Raw genomic sequence first — 12682 nt, 5'->3', positions numbered from 1 at the left:
GCATTAATATATGCGCCGCAATCTATCACTTCTCATGGCCCAATGTGTCTGTATCTGTGTCTCCCAGTGACAGATCCTTCCTAGAGGAAGAGCTGAAGAAAGTTATCCAGGTGCTGGTGGAGGAGTTTCTGGAGCCCAGCAGGAACGGGCTGGTCTGGAGATCTGTGTAATGATACATACCCGTGTCATCTCCAGCCCCTAATCCTCACTTTCCAGGCAGATTACACAGCGCTCTCCTGTGCACTATCCTGGGTGATTCCCGCAATAAATGGACAATTGGTCAGCACAGCGGTCACCGCACACTATGGAAAGAGAGATCCTTAATCTGTCGTCTTTTCCCTCCGCTTAAGACATACCCGCATTGTGATTGTATATTGTTTGTCTGCTTTTGACCAAATAATTTATCCAGGATATGAACTGGTCTTTCCTTAGTTCTCCACCTAAAGTGGACCTGCCACGTGTGGGAGCCATACTGAGAGCTTAAACCATGTTCATGACCATACAGACAATCCACAATCCCTATAGTCCCTACGGAGTTCACCGGCGTTAATAGCTGTTAAACCTCCAGAATGGCTGATTGCATTGCGCCTACGTGACTGGCCCGCTTAAGAACTCTTGTTACAGACATTTCTTCTGAAATGTTTCGTGTTTGTTTTTGCCGTTTGTGTTAATTTATTATTTTGTATACTGTTTACTTATGTATCTGTGTTAAAAGGAAACGCCATAAGTTTTGGTGTTTCGTCTAGAAGTTTTTCCTCTAGCTCCGGTAGCGATCTAGATTTAGGTGTCTGGATTCAGTTGGAGTATTGTATTGTTTATTCTGATATTGACGCTGCTCTGAGATTGTGGCACAGCGCACATTCTGCTCTTAGTTTTGTGGCTCATTACGTTGTGTAGAACCGGTGTAAGTTACAGATGAGGCTTTGCCCATCGGAGATTTCGGATGGAATTTGGCTTGGGACACCTTTCGCGGTAATCTTGTTCGTCAGCAGAGACTTGCACCATTATTCTAATGGCTGTTTCGCAGGACGGGAAAGGGATGTTGGGAGACAGACAATATTATTAGATTTCTGCACCATTTCATTAACCTTAGGGTAGTAAAAATATTGCTTTTCGCATCAATTGTGAGGAAGTCTGTTGACAACACTTACGTTTTCTGAATTACTATGTTAGGTGTCATTTGGTTTGTGACTATGGTCAAAGCAGTGTAGAAGGGTATTTTTACCTGTTATGCACTAAGCATTGTGATGAGCCCCAATTAGTCATTGCCAGTCGGGATGATCTGCATGTAAATTAAGGAAGAGAATCTACTTTGTCAGCTGCGCCATCTTGTGACCAAGTAGGAGTATTGCAGCACATATTTGTTTGCTGGCAGTTTTTCATAGTCTTCTATTATTTAAAACCTTCATTTGCTGGGAAAAGAATAGGACATAATGGCTTCTAACAGTCAGTCCTATAAATTGCTTTACAAGGTAAAAACCACCTTTTATGTTTTTGCAATCCCATGTACAATGTAACTTGGGGAATTTGCTATAAATACTGGTTCTGGGCTAGATGTTATATATACGTTTAACCTATTATTTTTTATCATATTGGTTGTAGCAGCAACACTAAGCTACTGTACACGTGAGAATGTAGGAAGTATTTAAGAATAGCTAAAAATCTGGCACCTGACAGAGGCCGGCCCATTGCCTGGTTACAATCATTGCTGTTTGGAGGACAGACCTAATTAACAATATTTTATGTTCACATGGGGGGTGTTTGATTTAAATTGACTTTGTATATCTAGATCGGCTATTTCATCACAGTTTGTTCAGTGTCTGCTCACTGTACAGGCGCTGGAAACTGTTTTGTTTCATTCTTAGATGCCAACTCTGGCCGTATGCTGGCACTTACCCCTGTGGCCCATCAGTGCAGCAACTTCGCTTTCACCCATTGCATCTAGTGGCCGCGAGCTGGGTATGTGACGTTCCTTGTGAGGCTGGCTGGTGCATGTGAGAAGGTTTCCTGTCTGTGATTGTTAGATGCATCAAGGGATTTGCTGAATTGCAGAATCAAAGTTATATATATATATTTTTTTTTTATAAATAAATTTGGATTTTTTGTTTTGTTATGTGGGTGAAATTAGTCTTTTCAGAAGCTCAGTAATGCACTAAGTCCGGCCTGCGCAGACGTTGTATTAGGAGCTGAGAATTTACTTGATAATTAGTTTCTCACATTTTCCTTTGCACTGATGCTGTAGGGGACAATGATCTGTGGGCGGAATTCAATTGTTTTCGCGGTCCGCATCTCCCGTCTAAAGTGACAGGAGATCGCGGGTCGCTATGCAAATGTTCCAGATTTTCGTGCTGATCGCGCCAAAAGTGGCCGGGTTTAGCCGCGCAAAGCAGCTAAACCCGACCATAATGCTGGGCGCGATCGCAAAAAGTGATGTTTGGGTGCCCAAACATGTCACTTTTCACACATTTCGGCTCTCACCCCCCTGGGGCTGCGAGCTGAAATGTAGCGCTGTCAGCTGATCGTGCCCGACAGGAGCAAGAATTGAATAGCTGCATCGGGCGCGATGGGGGCATGAATAAATTGAATTCCGCCCAGAATGTCTAACTCCAGCTTAGGGGATTTGTAGGATAAATTCTTATTATTTACTGTTATTTTCTTTACAGTGTATAATTTAGATGCATATCTGACAAATGTATGTTAAGTATTTGGTAGTTTGTGTTGAGACAAACTGGAGAAAAAGATTTTTCCCTCTACCTGTGCGTCTCTTCTGCGCTTCCTCACTTTTCTCCTATCCCTCTCAGTATTTCTATATTTTATCGGTTTATGTGTGTGCATCCCCTTTTCGCTATGTAGCTTTGCGCCCTCTCTGTCTCTCATGATCCCTATCTCTTTTGTTTATTTCCTCCCCCCCACTCCCTCCCACTTTCTCTAACCTCCCTCTTCTCTCTCCCGCCATTCTCTATCCCCCCTCTTTTCTTTCCCACTTTCTCTATCCCCCTCTTCTCTCCCCCGCCTTTATCTATCCCCCCTCTTCTCTCCCCCGCCTTTATCTATCCCCCTCTTCACCCGCCTTTCTATCCCCCCTCTTCACCCGCCTTTCTCTATCCCCCCTCTTCTCTCCCCCGCCTTTCTCTATCCCCCCTCTTCTCTCCCCCGCCTTTCTCTATCCCCCTCTTCTCTCCCCCGCCTTTCTCTATCCCCCTCTTCTCTCCCCCGCCTTTCTCTATCCCCTCTTCTCTCCCCCGCCTTTCTCTATCCCCCCTCTTCTCTCCCCCGCCTTTCTCTATCCCCCCTCTTCTCTCCCCCGCCTTTCTCTATCCCCCCTCTTCTCTCCCCCGCCTTTCTCTATCCCCCCTCTTCTCTCCCCCGCCTTTCTCTATCCCCCCTCTTCCCTCCCCCGCCTTTCTCTATCCCCCCTCTTCTCTCCCCCGCCTTTCTCTATCCCCCCTCTTCTCTCCCCTGCCTTTCTCTATCCCCCCTCTTCCCTCCCCCGCCTTTCTCTATCCCCCCTCTTCTCTCCCCCGCCTTTCTCTATCCCCCCTCTTCCCTCCCCCGCCTTTCTCTATCCCCCCTCTTCTCCCCCCGCCTTTCTCTATCCCCCCTCTTCTCTCCCCCGCCTTTCTCTATCCCCCCTCTTCTCTCCCCCGCCTTTCTCTATCCCCCCTCTTCTCTCCCCCGCCTTTCTCTATCCCCCCTCTTCTCTCCCCCGCCTTTCTCTATCCCCCCTCTTCTCTCCCCCACCTTTCTCTATCCCCCCTCTTCTCTCCCCGCTTTTCTCTATCCCCCCTCTTCTCTCCCCCGCCATTCTCTATCCCCCTCTTCTCTCCCTGCATATGGTACAGGCATTTTGGCCAGAATTGCCCATTTTTGCACTGATACAAAGTAACAAAGTCCATGTTGGTCTGATATTTGTTATGTAACCCCAGATTCTCCTTTCTGAGCTACAATCAGTTTTGAGTAGTCCTAAGCTGGGGTGAATCCCAGAGAAGTAAGTGCCAGATTTACCGAACAAATTTGCCTTGATTTGAAATGTCCATAAATGTCAAATATATATATTTTTTTGTTCCGATTTCTCTGCACTTTAAATGTGTTGTATATAGACAGAAGCACCCTAAGCCAGTGCTTTCGTTCTTGCATTAATATACCACTTTGTACGTCCCGCACGTCTGTAAATACAGCATTACAGCAGGTATTCTAATATTACTGTTAGTGAGTAACTTTCTGCACAATTCAAGCCTTAGAGAAAAGATAATTTATATTGTAAAACTGCTGTTACTCCATAAGCACTTAATACCCAACGTGCATGTTATGGGATAAGCCTGTATATTATATAGCAGAGCCAGACGCACAGCCACATTGTGGTATGTTAGTGTTATTCATGGAGCCTACATGGAGCTCCGCATGGCTCTGCATAGGACATCATGAAGATCCTGTCGGTCACTGATTGCTTCTATTATTATATGGGCTGTATAGTCCATCAGCAGCTGCCCTAATACACAGTTACCCCTGTGCTGCTGCTGCTTGTGTTTGGACCATCGTCTTTTTGCACTGTAATTAGAAACGGTTCCCCCTGGTCTGCAGATATCAGTCTGGTGGGCACCTGTATTGCACTACTGTATATGTATTTCTCAATGCACTGCTCCTTGTCTGTCCTGTGACTGAGCACTATATATATATATATATATATATATATATATATATAATGTTTTATTGTTCTGTAGAAGTCCGTGCCCTGGGGCTGGGCTGTACTTGAATGATTGCGTTTTAGTTTTTGCAAGAATGCTACTTGTGGTTGCTGAATAGGACTGGGTGCTGTTACATCGTGCCTTGCAGTACGGTTTTTATATGGTTTTCACTAATTGGAAAAGACTTGTTCTATCACGGTTACCTTAAACTGTTTTATAAAGCACCTTTCAGCTGTCGTCTCCCAAAGACCCCGCTCTGGTGTGCGGCTCGGTGTTTTCAGCCTCAGTAGCTGCCCTTTGTGTTGGGCTATTCGGGTTCATACCACTAAATTACCAAGACTACGTACTGCATTACCATATCCAACTATGTGCGTGCATACCGGAACGGCGTGGAAATGTTGGTAATGGCGGCACATTGCAGGCAATTCCGTTGGTCTGCTGTAATTATTCTTAATGTGTGCAGGATTATTGATTTGCCCCAAAAAGTCAGCATGCACTGTACTTTCCGTAGCATGTGAGGTATCATTTACTGCCAGCAGAGGGCAGACTGTCTGATTAGGCTATATTGCTGCTGGATACATTGTGCTGCACAGATTTTGTAAAGTTGTAGCAGCGACCACAAGTGAGTAGAAATGACAGATGATTGCTGATTGGATGGCGTGGAACTCCTTACAGGCCCTGCATGAGAAGCTCCCTTCCTGTGGCTTTTTGCGCATTCCCCACACTGACCAGCAGAGGTCTCCATGCACCGTACGAAATGGTGCAGCCCATAGGGCTGTCACTCACCCTAAACGTCAAATGCACTAATGTGGGCGAGGAATCCTTGTAATATATTGCTGCACAATGTCACTTCTGCAGACAGTAGAGGCAAACAGGTGATATATACAATAGAATTCCTGCCCTGGGCATGTGTATGTCTGATGTTGGTCGATGGGGCTAAATGAAAGTTCCCTGATTTGTCATTTGAAAACAAGTCCCTTATTTTCCAGGGTCGCCTTTTTAAAAAAAAAACATTTTTGTAATTGTATAAGACCTGTTTTCTGTTTTCATTGTCTGTGGTGCTGGGATCGGTATATTGTATCCTATGTATCGTTTCATAGCATTATATACACACACATCACATTGTACCAGTAGCTTTTCATTCTGCTTACTATTGGGACAGTCTGCGTGGGGTCTGAATTGTGTACAAGTATCCTGTGCCCTACGTTCCCATCCTGTGGTAGGGGGGAGCTACAGTGCCATGCCTTGTTGGGACTTGTAGTTCTACATGACCTGGAAAGTCACCGGTTGTCCTCTTCTGCTTCAGACGTGGGGTGATATCAGATATGAGGACATGGGGTGATATTCGATATGAGGACACATTGTACTATATTGCTAGTCCCTTTCTTTCTGTATAGGAAACGTTACGGGAAGAGGGTAGCGCACGTTCTAGGCCTCGATAAAGCTGTCACAGACGAAATAAAGCTGCATCCAAACTATCCTGATCCTTTTATTAGCACAAGCTGAGAGAACAGTATAAAACGATGCTCTGCTATTTAGTAACTTTGGGTCTGTCCCCATGATTCCAGGGGTCACTTGTATAGTAAATATCTGAATTTTTGCATGGTAGGGGGGATCGGGGGATATCTCTGCAATTTATAGCAATCGAAAGGTTTGGGGCTTCCCCACCCCTTCCCCTCCTTAAGTGCAGTTTATAAAATGAAAGCCAACATCCGGTTGGTCGATAAGGTTTCTGCACCTCATTAATTGCAGAGATTCCCGTACCCCAGCTTTTCATAATATAAAACCCCAGTGTGGCTCCTTATTTCTAATAGAAAAACCACATTGTACCAAACTGCGACCGAGAAGCTCCTAGGCCTACAGCCGTGTTCTCATCGCTGGTCCTGAGATTTAAGTGATTCACAGGATTATACAGAGATCTCGCAGTTACAGAAACCTGTTATTATTCAGTTGTTTCCCTCCCTTATATTCTGTTTTACCTCATTATGGTGATTTCTACGTTGTAAACTGTATTTCTCGCTTTGTTTTTATTGTAGCGATATTGTGAAACTGGTGGTAAAATAAAACTCCGGCTTACGTTACTGCGTCCTGGGTGTTGTGTTTTTATTTCTTTCTGGGCTTTTTTTTTTTTGTGTGTTTGAGGAGAGGATTAAAATATCCATTTTACATTTTATCTTTTAACATATTCAAAGTTTATGGCCCCCACCTCTGGTTACACTGTACCTGCCCCCTCCTCCTCCAGTTCCTTGTGGTGTGCTGCTTATCTGATCAAGATTGGCCGCTCTCCTGGCGGCAGTACGTGCCATAAGTAGATACTGGGGTGCCATGGAGACGTAGGTGTACGGTACAGTTGAGGCCACACTTGCAGAGAGTGCACTAATGTTCCTGCGTGGATTTGTGCAGCTGTAGGTATGTAAAGATACAGTAATGCGGCCGAGACCGAGACTCCCACCTGAGCCGTCGCAGCTGCCCGCAACTGCGCACACATACGCAGCCTCCGGTGCAGATCACGCAAACAGGCTGACATGCCCTCGGAACGGTCGAGACACACCTGTGTGGTTTTAGCCACCACTCCCTGTTGCTGCCCCCAAAACGCTCCCTGCCAGTCAAGCACTAGGGGTCTGATTTAGAGTTGAATGCAAAATGGAACGATTTTTTGCCAATGCACATGCGTCAAGGAACATTACCGTAGTTGCGCGCTGCAAATCGTTACACTGCAAATAACGGCTTGAAGTGCGCAACTACAGTAATGTATCTTGACGCATGCGCAGTGGCTTAAAATCGCTCGATTTTGCATTCAACTCTAAATCAGACCCCTAGTCCTTATTATACAAGCATTGGGGAGAAAATGTCAGAGAAAAGGCACTCCCAACGCTCCCTACTGTGCATTATTTCTGGATATTAGAATCCAGGGGGTGGTGTTAGTTTTCTAAGTCTACAGTGCTGAGTTCTGGGCTGCATAGCTCCTTGTTGTACAATGTACACTGGTAATGTGACATCCAGGACACTTTGGTTATAGTTACAGGAGTTTATAATTATAGGGACATCACTATTATTTCAATAATATTTGTGCAAAAGAAATGTTTAAATGCATATAGAATACAAATAGTTATAGGACCAGGATACAATAGTTAATGTGATCATTACCAAAATGCTGACATTCAGATTAAAGGACCCTGGATTTTACTCGTCCGGATGGTTTTAGCATTTTTCTTTACTTTCTATACAGTGGACGATACCAAATCAATGGGTTATTATTACCACTTCTTTCATACAGATAGAGCAGTGTTTAGTGAAGCCTTTATGAATAGAGCTCCGTTTGGTACCTTCCCATTGGAACGGATGAGCGATAGCTGTGAATTTCTGCAGAAGAGATATAAAGGTGTCTATAGTAATGAATGGAAAAGACTAAACACAAACCCTATATAACACGATAACGGGGGAGATGAAACACTTTATTAATCGTGAGGTGTCTGACGCTGTGAAGTCATAGAAGTGGATAATGTACATGACAATCCTCCCAATAAAAGTAAATCTAAGTCTGTGGCTTTATAAATAGATATTTCCGCTTGTCACGTCCACCCCAAGGCATCGGAACAATACAAAGTCTGCGGTTGTACCAATATCACACTTTCACTACAATAGAACGATTAACGAATTTTAAATATGTACCATGTATAACCAATATGAGAAACGGGGCAAAGGACATTGTATCTGCCATTGCTATGCTTGGTAAATACCACCGGCTGTTTCTCCGCCCTTCGGAGCGCAGCTCACCGGTAACGTCCTCTGTAACATGTAGAATACAGTAGATTGAAGCACTTGTCCTCTTGAATTTGTGTTTTACTTATAGTCAAATGTATAATATATCATTTGTTTACATATAATATTTGTATTTGGCATTAAGCTTGAGAACCTTCCACAGCCGAGGCCTCTGGGAGCTTTCCCTGAGCATATAAAGATGCTGGTTACTGCTCTTGTACAGAACCTAGCATAGGTGGGGTGACACCAGTTCTGAGAAGTTGTCAAGCAAGAGGATCAAAGAGACTTCATACTTCATTGGTGGTGGTGGTGGTGGTGGGGTTGCAGGAGACCTTAGGTACTTGATCTGTTACACCAAGTGCTAAAAAGTGTAAGAGCTCTTTTAAACTGGATAAAAAGCTCTGGAGGAGGTCAAGTGCTTTCAGACCTTAGTTGACTCGTGCAGAAGCCAGGGAGACTCATTTAATATGGGGGGGTTCTTACCCTGATTGATTGAGGAGTATCAGAAGAAGTAAAATCCATGCTAAGTTACTATAAAGAGCAGTGTGTTGGCCTCACATAAACTGTGATTCTTAGGTGCTCCCAGGCCACCACTGAGAGACACGTCTGGTGATTCTACCATGGACTTTGCTGGACAAAAGACAGCCCATCCCTAAGAAGAGACTACACTCCATGCTAGCAATAAGGTCTTTTCCGAGTTGCGCTAGGGGGCCATCCACGCTTGTGTATCTACAAAGAGAAACAAGTGGATAATACGAAGATTTCCTAAATAGAAAATCTCATCCGGTAAAGTCGCATTCAGGGTAAGGGGGAGAACTTGGGTTATTATGAGACCAAGGGAATGCCGGCATGTAAGACGGCATATATAGGGCGCACACTTGCCTGGGATTTAGTAATGTGGAAAGTAACCTGAGTGATCTCCCTCACGTCATTTAGGGGTTAAGCCTTTAGGTTTGCAGCTCGGACTCTCTGGAGCTCACTTCCTCGCAAGTTCTAGAGACCGCTACTCTAGAAACTTTAAAAAATGAACACAAGAAAAAAAACAAAAAAACTCTTTTGCTAGTTTGTTAATTTAATTTATTTTGTATCTTGTGTTTTATTTTCAAAATGCAAATGTAAAGCACTTTAAGTCCTATAGTTAGAAATGGGTATAAAGTCCAGGTGGCAGAATAGCTGCCAGTTCATATACCGATGCCGGCAGCCCGAAGAAGATTCAAACAGGGCAGGTAAGCACCCTATCTCGACCCCTCTTGCCCCCCCCCCTCTAACACCAATCCTCTCTTAGTGGTGCCTATCCCCACCTTACCGCACCCTAAACTTAACCCTCCCGTGGGGGTGCCTAACCCTCCCCCCAAGGGGTACCTAACCCTCCCGTGGGGGTGCCGCCTAATTCTTAACTAGTGTCGGTATTTCGGCACCTATCTTAAGTCCCGTCTGGCTTCTGTTGTCGGGAGATATACTGGCGGCACTTAGTCCGCCGGTCTATAAACTCCATCCCGAAGTCGACGTTTCAGAGCTCCTAGCCCTTTTATCAAGATTACGGGCCAAATGTAATAGGGGGAGAGTTTAGAAAGTGTGAGTTTAGCAGTAACCTCTCACATTGGTCGATTTTTATCTTCAAATGGGAAAACATCCGGATGAGATTTTAAATCGTGAAAGATTTTGGAGTCTAAAAACATGCGAGTTTGTATGTTCTCCGACTCGGTTACATTCTCGAGTTTAAAAAGTCTGACAGATTACTGCTAAACTCTCACATTTTCTAATCTGTCAGACTTTTTAAACTCTGCCAAAGTAATCGAGTTGGAGAACTCGATTGTTTTTAGACTCGCAAACTCGCATGTTTTTACACTCCAAAAACTTTCACGATTTAAACTCTCATCCGGATGTTTTCCCATTTGAAGATAAAACTCAACCAATGTGACAGGTTACTACTAAACTCTCGCATTTTCTAAATTCACCCCCTATTACATTTGGCCCTAAATCTTTGGCTGCTGAGACTCTTAAAATGCCATCCACTTACCTTGTTATATATATTTATAATGTTCTTTGGTGTATACTATGTACAAACCAGGCACGGCACTCTAAGATATGTATAAATATCTTAAATATCCTTAGGAGGCTGTTCCTGGTTTGTACATAGTATACACCAAAGAGCTTTGCATTATTTGGCAGTGGCACCGAGGTAATTGTTCTATTATAACCAAGTGCTGGACTTTTTGGATTGACATATCCTAGTCTTAGTAGGCTGCAATCCTTTCATGAGTTAGCTGATAACTTGTGCACCAAAACGCCCCCCCCACCCGGCATCTGACATACAACAGTGGAAACATCACTCGCCTATCAGACTTCTGAGTAAGTCTAGGCTGTCTCCGACAGAGCGGGTCTCCTAAGACGGTGGGGCCTCTCCAGCTGTGAACGCATTTGCAGTGGTTGACTAGGGCACAGCCGGAAAATGGTCCAGACATGTCTGATTTTCTAACCAAACCTCCAAAACGCTGGTACTCTGTCACTTACTCTGCAAATTAATTCTGTCTGTGGCCACAAGGTGGTGCATGCACAGTGGCAAAAATATCACTCAACTCTGTCCAACAACGATGTTGTATCCGTCTCTGGCTAAGGCACTTAAGGTCTTGTGGCTTAATGGAGGCAGTTCCTGCAGCCTCAATCTAATGGAAACCCTTCCCTGAATAATGGAGGCTGTCATAGCAGCAAACGAGGTGTCTACACAATTTTGGTCATATAGTGTATTTGGTTTTGTTTTTTGTTTTTTTCTACCAAAATATATATCATAAAAGTTAACTTTGAAGTTCTTCCTATTAGCAGTTGTGGGTATATGCTCTGCTGCTCTTATACAAAGAAAGGTACAAATCTGAAGCTGCTATTATTTAATTTTAATGGTGCTCGGTACAAAAACAATCATCTGCAGGATGGCATGAGTAACTAATACAGTCTCTGTGACTTTTCTGGCTAGACATTTTTGGATTACAATGCTGTAAACCTATTTATTTTCTGCAGGTGGCGAATTACTTTTACGTTCAGAGATTTTGTTCTTAGTCCATATATAAGAGGATTGAAGAGGGGAGAGGTGACCAGGCCCGCCACGGAGATGAGATTGTGGACAGCGACTGGGAGGTTCGTGCCATCCAGTCTGTAACGAATGGATACAAACAGGACACTCGCCATGAAAACAGAGAAGCCGAGTACGTGCGTTGTCATGGTGTGGACCGCCTTATTACGTGACTCTTTAGAGAGCGTAAGACAAATAATAGTTATCTTCAGGTAGGAAAAGCAGATCACTGATATTGTCAAGATTAAGTAAATCCCCCACATTACCCCTGTGTGGACTTTACTGACTGTTGAATCTACACAAGAGAGGATTAGGAGGGACATTTTATCGCAGAAAACATTTTGGATTTCTGTCCCGCAAAAAGGAACCCTTGCTGTTACAAGTGTGCCGATGGCGTTTGATGTAACACAGAAGACCAGACTTCCAATGATCAGTTTTACCACTCTCTCGTTGGTCATCAAGTAGGGGTATCTTAACGGCTGGCAAATGGCTAGATACCGGTCATACGCCATGATTGTAAATGTGGCTATTTCAAAATAGGCGAATACGTTTAGACATGTCAACTGCACAAGGCAGCCGTCCCGGGAGATGGTCTTTGCTGATGTGAATAAGTCGGTCAGTAATTTCGGAAAGAACGAGGAGCTCCCAAATATGCCGTTGAGGACCAAGTTGCATATGAGGATGTACATAGGCTCATGGAGGCTTTGGTCAGTGAACACCACAAATGCAATCAGGGTATTCAAAAACATTATACAGAAATATGTAAGTATAGAGAGGGCACAATACAGGTATTTTAGTCGTTCCATCTCCGCCAGTCCTAGAAGCACAAAGCTGGTGCTGGTATTGACCATAGCTTCCATTGTGACTTTTGGTCTTCAGGGTGGACATCCAATTGCTTAAGTACTTGGTAGGTTCCTGCTTTATACAAAGAAAGTATAGAATTATTTATTTAACAACTCAACAAAGCGATCTGTGATTGAAATGTGATGTTTTATAGAAACGTGTACAGACAATTACATTTGCATAATGTCTTATATCTTAATAATAAAACAAATATTGTTAGAAAATTAAAGAAAAGTAGAAAATAAGTGAGAAACACAATGGGACAGAAATGTTTTTCGAGATACCAACGTCCCACTTCACCCGGAGGGAAACCGCAAACTACTAC

At 43.9% G+C, this 12682-nt stretch overlaps 2 protein-coding genes across 2 annotated transcripts in view; one reads left to right on the top strand and one right to left on the bottom strand.

Moving 5' to 3' along the window:
• PGM2L1 (phosphoglucomutase 2 like 1) overlaps positions 1-3580 on the top strand; it is a gene marked incomplete at its 5' end in the record, with an annotated part of 33913 nt that extends 30333 nt beyond the window's left edge. Inside the window, one exon of the mRNA XM_088472467.1 lies at positions 68-3580. Within this exon, the coding sequence (XP_088328593.1) occupies positions 68-170 (103 nt within the window). The remainder of the gene's footprint in view (positions 1-67) is intronic.
• Positions 3581-11429: 7849 nt separating this feature from the next.
• LOC148523978 (olfactory receptor 6E1-like) lies at positions 11430-12374 on the bottom strand. Its single transcript, XM_088472466.1, has one exon. It carries the CDS (start codon positions 12372-12374, stop codon positions 11430-11432), a length of 945 nt encoding a protein of 314 aa, XP_088328592.1.
• Between the last annotated feature and the right edge of the window lie 308 nt (positions 12375-12682).

The sequence above is a fragment of the Taudactylus pleione genome, unplaced genomic scaffold (assembly GCF_031769625.1).
Source record: "Taudactylus pleione unplaced genomic scaffold, aTauple2 ptg000124l, whole genome shotgun sequence".
Classification (NCBI taxonomy): domain Eukaryota; kingdom Metazoa; phylum Chordata; class Amphibia; order Anura; family Myobatrachidae; genus Taudactylus; species Taudactylus pleione.
Note: the sequence above shows the minus strand (reverse complement) of the source record. Positions and strands in the feature narration are given on the sequence as shown.

Coding starts and splice junctions, on each gene's coding strand:
- LOC148523978 (XM_088472466.1), bottom strand. CDS start 12,374: ATGGAAGCTATGGTCAATACCAGCACCAGCTTTGTGCTTCTAGGACTG.